Raw genomic sequence first — 7,277 nt, forward strand, 5'->3', positions numbered from 1 at the left:
ATGAGTATGTTGAATAGGATTCTAGATTTGCAGCTGGAAGGATTTCTTTCAACCACTTCATTGTATAGAAGAGGAAACTGAGGCCCAGGAAAATTAGGTGACTTGCCCAAGGTCCCACAGGCAGTTGGCATCAGAGGCAGGATTTGAACTCAGATCCTCTGATTCCAGAACCAGGGCTTTTTCTGCTGGACCATGACTGCTTCAAAGGAAATGGAGCAACAAGAGGCAGGCTGAGAATGAGCATTTTTGGCCTGGTTGGAAGAGGAGAGGTGGGCAGGAGGGAAGAGCATCAGGGGGTGTGAAATGAAGTAATTAAAATGCAACAACCCCCTGCATGGTAAGCACTTGTCGGGCATGCAAGGCCCTGGGTCTACAGCTGCTGCCAGCAGCTGGATCTCTGCAGGCTCGAGGATCAGGATGAGGGTCAAGGAGAACAAGCAAAGTATTTTTCAGGTTGGGTCCCAGGGAGATGGTAGGGGGCATTGCCTCCAAAGATGGGAGAGGAAAAGCAAATGGATCACCATCACTGACCATCTTCACCCTCCCTCACCCTAACACCCCATCCCCTGATTCCAGTCCACAGGCAATATCCTGGTTGCCTCTGAATGGAGTGCATGCTTGGCCAAATGCCAGGGTCCTCTTCATCTCACCCAACCAGGAAAAATAGTGTTGTCAGCTCCTATTAGCATTGTGAAGGAGAGTGGGGTGTTCCTGATGTCTGAATCCTCCAGACACCTGTTAAAGGAGCTATGTCCTGGACTGGGTTTAGGGTGGCTCCCTACAGCTTCTCTTTCCCATGTTGACCCCAGAAGCACCTCCCCTCATTGCCTTGGGGCCAGGGGTCAGAAGACTAATGGGCAGCACTGGTTGCCTAGTAACCACTCTTTTCCAGCCCCCACTCTCTCATCTGCCACTGACAGGAAGTACTGGGTGGTTGGCTTCCTCCAGGTCACCCCTCACCGCCTGTTCCTTTGTTGACACATCCTTTGATTTCATACATCTCCTTTCAGAGAAAATCTGATGGCACAAGCTCTCATGACTGCCTCTTAACTCCATAAGGCATCGATAGTTGCCTCCTTTGGGGAGTGTGGGAGTAGCGGTGGGGGCAGGCAGAAGCAATAATAATAATACAAAAATTGAAGAATAGTACATTCTCCATTTTAAAAGCACTTAGAATTACAGATTTTCTAGAAATGTAATGTCCAGAATCTAGAAGCCCTTCAGGGCATCATCTCACATTAGAGATGAAGAACTCATGAACATTTCAAAATAAAAGGAAGCAGATTATCCAAGGTTACACGGCAATTCAGTGACAAGGCTCAGACCAGAAGCCAGATTTCTTTCCATGAACCTACCTCCCCTTCCCTCTGTCACACTACCTGAAGACTTCTTTTCTAAGCTTCCAGGAGAGGAGGAAGGAACAGCATGAATTTCTCTTGATCTAATTGATCATGCAGCTCTGCCAAATATCCTCAAAACAGCTCAGTGATCCTCGCTTAGTAATTCATTGCCTTATTTCACAACACTGACTCTTGGAAGGAGAGGAAGAATGAAGGAGGAATCCTGGAGCCTGCAGCTGGCCCCCACTAAACACTGGGCAAGAGCTTTTTAGCTCTGGGCTCCAAGACCAGAAATGCTAAGATGGACCAATTAGGGATAAGGAAAGGATGTGGGGATGGAGCATGGGTAAAGCAAATGTCATTTCTCTCTTTTACACAACTAAGATTCCCAAGTCCTGGGAATGCTTTATTCTCTGTTCCAAAAACATGATTCTGCAAACAGAAGTCAACATTCAAAGTAATTTTACAAGACATCCCCTTGCCCTCCCTTTCATCCCACCATAACCCTCCCTCCCCCCACAGACACCACAGAACATCTGAAACAGTGACCTAGTGCCCTCTGTCTCATTCAGCCTTGCTTCTTCTGAAGTAACTGGCAGCCCCTTAGAGTCATCTGGGGTGAAGGAAGCAAAGGTTGCAGAGGGGACTCAGGTGTTCTGTCTTCCCTCCCAAGCTTACTCCCTTGGGGAAACATACCCAATACAGGAGGAGGAGACTCAGGAGGCATTGGGGGGGGCAGAGGAGAAGAGATCATTAACAGTACAATGTCTGAATGTCTTTTCATATGTTCCCAGTGAACCTTTTGCTGGGATTTGAAGACTCTCTTCCCACACTCTCACAAAGCTTATCCCACCAGAGTATGCCTCCCAACATTATCTGAGAGTGGGATGTAGGATCCCCTTAGAGATCCTTATTAGCAGGAGAGAGTGGCTCTTAAAGATGAGGGATGTGGCAAAGAGGGTCCTCCATTAACTGAGATCTTGATGACTGATGGTTATCCCTCCCACTTCACTCTACTGACCTTCAAGGACTAGGTGCTGACAATTCTCAACCACTAGGATGGGTGTTTGTTCTAATCCAAATTCATCTTCAGTGTTTCCACCCAGGCTGTTGGAAATGCCCTTCTCCTGACTGCAGACTTTCCTGAGCCCTTCCAACTTTGTATTTTCTCTGAAGATATTCACCATTTCATGTCTGTCTCTTCTTGAGTATAGTGGCCAGGGAACTAAGGTGCCTCTACATCATTTGATCCCTAGAGATATTTGACTCTAGATCTTTGCCAGAGGCTTCTCTAACCCACTTCCCTCAGACCCCTAGAACTCAATGTCTACCCACAACTCAGTCTCCTGTGAGGCCGTTACCTAGAACCTATCCCTTCTCAATTTCACATGTTTCAGGTTACTCAATAGCTCTCACTCCAAAACTTTCTTCCCTTTCCTTCTCGCTTGACTTTACTCTGATCATACCCCACAATTTTGCTTTCACTCTCCCTTCCTGCCTGGAAATCCAGTCTCTTTCCCACCCTGTGCCCCCTAGGTCTCCTCTTCCTCTGGTGGTACAATCCCCTTCAGCCCGTGGTGGAGGGAGGGAAGGTCCCTGAAGGTCCTCCCCTCTACCCACCCAGGGCATCACCCAGAAGGATAGTAGGGGGCATCACTATGGTAGTTGTAGTCTGGGCACACCTTCTGGACCAGCCGATAGTCTGTACTGTAGAAGGCGATGTAGATGCAGATGACCTTGAAGGGCTTGGAGCAGTTCCAGGTAGCTGAGCTCTGTGTGTGGTCCCGGGAGCAGGTTTTGGCAGGGTCATGAGTGCAGAGTGAGGTCCGCCGGCCCCGATCCACTTTCTCCCACTCCACCCGGCAATTGAAACTCTTGGATGCTTTGGCTTCGATGAAGATCTGCTGCTCCTGGTGGAATTCCACAGCCTTGCTGGGGGGCACTAGGCTGACTGAGATGTTCCCTTGGCCGGTGGCATTGTGCTGGAAGTGGACACTGAAGGTACCATTGCCATGGTCCACAATCTTCCCTGTAACCAGTAGATTCAGTGCCACTGTCTTGATGTTGGAATAGAAGTCGCCCCAGCCAAAGATTTTTTTCAGCTTGGCAGGAGATGCAGCACTATGGTGGGTATGGGCAGGGGGCTGTCCTGGATCCCCCCATGACTCCCCTGGTGGGGCCAGCAGCCCAAGGAGTGTGGAGCCAGTCTGACGGGACTTGGGGGAGAGATGTCCCCGTTTCCGAGGCACCCGGGACCGAGGTTGTCCCTCAGCATCATCATGTTCAGGGTCATCAGAACCATAGGGGGAGTCATCTTGGCCACAGATAACCTGGGGAGTTGGGAGGAGAGAAAGGTGAGAGTCCTGTCTATAGCAAACCTACGTGGCCTAGTTCTTGCTAACTCCTCCTCCTCATTACTGACAATCTCTGGTTCCTTAGTCCCTCTCTTCCTTGAAAACATAGCTCAAGTGCCAATCTTCTACATGAAGCCTTTCTTGAGACCCCTAAAAGCTAGTGTCCTCTCCTTCCAAGCTACCTTGTATTTAACTACTTCACATGTATTAGTTTGGGTTTTAGGCTTTGCATATACTATATACATTTTATGCTATGCATATACTTTATATGTACTTGTTGTCTATTCCATCAGATTGTAAGTGCCTTGGAAGCAGGGGTTGTTTAATTCTTTGTACTTGTATCCCCATTGCCTAGCACCGTGCCTGGTGCAGAGTAGGTACAAGAAACTGCTTGTTGATTGATTGATGGGACAAAGGAGCACCCCTCTCTTCCTCCCATTTTAAACTCGTACTATATGCAGAACATCTGCCCTGAGCTCAAAGTTGCCCTTGCCTGATTCTTATTTTCTTCTCCCTCCTCACATCCCCAATTCCCTACCCCTCTATGGTAGAGAGAACACTGAACCTGGAGTTAGGAGAAATCTGGGTTTGAATTCCAACTGGGACACTTACTAAGCTATGTGACCAGAAACAAATAACTTACTTTCCCTAAGCCTGTTTCTCCATCAATAAAACAGAAATAATAATACTTACATTATCAAACTCAATAGTTTAATGTAAGAAAGCCCTTTGTAAATCTTAAAGCAGTATATGTGAAGTTTTGCCACTATTATCATTGTCATCATCATCATTATGCCTTCAATTTTGGTGTTCTTCCTCCTGAAATCTTACTAGCATAGAAGTAGTACAGCCCCAGCTTGAGAGAATATGTTCAATCTATATCAGGAGATCCTACTTGGAAACTGAAGCCCAGACATAAAAAGGGCAGACAATAGAATATCAACATGGACCAAAGAACAAAGAGTTTGTATCCATGACTGGGGAGGTATATATATATATATATATCTATATATACTATAGATATAGATATAGATAGATATGTGTGTGTGTGTTTTATATACATACATGTTTATAATGCATAAATAAAAATATATCCACATATATAAAAGATACACACATAGTCTACATATAGAGGTATCTATATACCTGTATCTATTTGTATATGGGGGGGAAGAGAGAGAGAGAGACCTCCCAAGACAGACCTGAGCTACAGAATGCCAATTTTCCCTTTCCCTTGACTAATTTTTCTGGAAGAGAGAGGAAGGGAAAGGTTGCTGCTAGGAAAGGATGTCCAAGCATATGGACAACCTGAGGGAATCTAACCCATGCACAGTAGCCTGAAGGTAACACAGTATGTGTGCAAGGGTATTTTTGTAAATGTGTCTCTGTTGGACTTGCATGTGTGTTTCCGAATGTTGACTTAGGTCCACTGTATGGCATATGGGAAATGCTGGACAGCTCCCTGACTCTAACTTGGAAAAGATCAGTGGTAAAAAGGTTATTTAGTGATAAGGAGACAGATGTCCTTACCTTTCTGAAGGGCGCTACTGATCCCTTTGAAATACCTTTCCTTCTTCCTGCCAGTGTCAGAGACTGTGTATCCATTTCCATATCATTAGCACAGTGCCTGGCACATACTAGGTGCTTAATAAATGCTTATTGATTGACTGGATTCCCCCTGCCAGGTGAGCCTCCTGGACCTGAGGATAAGGGAGGAGAGGACATGGGTCCTGGAGGGAGGCTAAATGTTAGGAGTCATAGACCCAGATGTGTATAGGTGGGGATGGAGGTGTGCGGAGTAGAGATGAAGGCCACAGGTGGCTGGCTGGCTGAGAAGAGGGCTGTTTTATGTAGGATGGGGGAAGGGTAGGATTAGTTGATGTGGCACAGGGCCAAAAGTGTGCATCTGGGGATCGGGCTTCCAAGTAAAATTTAAGGAGCGGTGTAGAGGCGGTGGGAAAGAAAAGGTGACCTGGGAAGGGGGGGGTCAGGTAGGGGCTGGAGAACAAGTGTAAGAGAAAGACTCCGCTTGCCCGGCCAGGGGTTGGGTCAGAAACACAGAAGTGGAGGTTGCAGGGGAGAAGCCTAGGAGTTTGGGGAGGGGGACCGGTTTCCGTGGCGATGGGCGGAAAGCAGGGAAAAGGGAACAGGGAATCAGGGAGCTCCGCTCAGCTGCCGAGAGAGCCCGGGGCGGGGAGCCGGCTGCCAGGGTCCTGTGGGGCTTGGGCTGCGCGCAGCCGAGAGAAGAGAGGAAAACAACAGGCGGAGAGGAAGGGAGGGAGCGAAGGAGAGAGAGAGTCAGGGAGGTGGGGGCCGGACCCTCTCCAGATCTGACTCCGCGCTGGGGGACCCCAGAACCTGGGAGGAGTGGTAGAGGGGACGGCCCTTGATTCAGAATAAAATCAGGAGTTCTTCCCTCCCACCCATCTACAGTTATTCCCGGAGGGCTAAGATCTGTTGCGGGGGCGGGGGTGGAGGGGGTGGACACAGGCTAACACCCTTGGGTCCGTCCCATAAGAAAGGGTTCCACAACCCTTTAGGACTTGTCCTCCCTCCTGCATTCCCTACTCCTCTCTCTCACCCGGGAATAATTGTGGGAGGGACGTGCCACCCAACCCTCTGGGTCCATTAACCCTTTCTTGCACAATTCTTTGCCCCAGCCCCAAGACTCTTTCTCTTCTCCTGCTCCAGCCTCGGGAAGTTGCGAGGTGGGAGTGGGAGAGAAAGTTTCGGTCCTCGGAAGCTTCCCGCGTTCCTCCCCCACTCCTTCACGCTAGGGACCTAGGGCCCTTTCCTCCCATCTCCCCGCGGACTACTCACCAGATAAAGGCTGCCCTGCACCAGGAACACGAAGCAGCAGCGAGTGAGCTGCATCTTCCTTCCCTCCTTCTTCTTAGGGTACCACCCTGCCCCCTTCACCTGCCCCTTTCTTTTAGGCTCACAGTTCCATTCTCCGGCTCCCTGCGGGAAGCGCCCCTCCCACTTCCAGCTGTCTACGCTGGCCCCGCCCCCTGATTAGTCCAGCTGTGTGGCCGCCCTCTCCCTCTCTTGCAGCTGTTCGAGGTGCTAGCCCACCACCCCACCTCTAAGTCCCAGCTGTGCGTTCTGAGCTCCTTTCTGGATCCAGCTGCGCGACCGCTCCTTGGTTCCAGATGTGTCTTCTGCGCGCCTCTCGGTTCCAGTGACACTGGCGCCGCCGCCCTTGGGCCCCCCTGCTTTCTTCCAGATGTGCGTTGGATTGGCTCGCACCCCCTCTTCCCTGCAGCCCTAATTCCAGAGGTGAACCTACCCCCTACCCTGGCAGCCCACCTCCCCTCGGACTGGCGCGCCCCCTGGCGTACGTGCCCCCGTCACAGTCTGCCCACTCCTCCCGGAGCCCTCCCGTTCTGCTTCAGGCTATAGCGCGGGCCCAGACTGGAGCGCTCCCGCCGCCCAGCCGGCTCCCTCTCTCCTTGTCCCTCCCTCTCTCCCTCCCACCGGCAGCGGCGGCGGCAGCAGGTACTGTGAGTCGAGCCGGCACCTCCGGAGTTAACTCCTCCCCTGCCGGCCCATAGGCCGGGGAACCCAGGACGTCCTCTCCTCC

General features: G+C 50.3%; 1 protein-coding gene and 1 pseudogene across 1 annotated transcript; both read right to left on the reverse strand.

Annotated features, from left to right (window-relative positions):
- Nucleotides 1–1,834: 1,834 nt before the first annotated feature.
- NXPH3 (neurexophilin 3) lies at nt 1,835–6,973 on the reverse strand. The gene is made up of 2 exons (XM_020997262.2): nt 6,515–6,973; nt 1,835–3,670 (listed from the first exon to the last, which is right to left on the reverse strand). Exons 1-2 carry the CDS (start codon nt 6,566–6,568, stop codon nt 2,969–2,971), a joined length of 756 nt encoding a protein of 251 aa, XP_020852921.1. The 5' UTR covers nt 6,569–6,973; the 3' UTR covers nt 1,835–2,968.
- LOC144457975 (uncharacterized) lies at nt 4,425–6,323 on the reverse strand (annotated as a pseudogene).
- Nucleotides 6,974–7,277: the final 304 nt, after the last annotated feature.

Source organism: Phascolarctos cinereus, unplaced genomic scaffold (genome assembly GCF_003287225.1).
Source record: "Phascolarctos cinereus isolate Bilbo 61053 unplaced genomic scaffold, phaCin_HiC Scaffold_5;HRSCAF=322, whole genome shotgun sequence".
Taxonomy (NCBI): Eukaryota; Metazoa; Chordata; class Mammalia; order Diprotodontia; family Phascolarctidae; genus Phascolarctos; species Phascolarctos cinereus.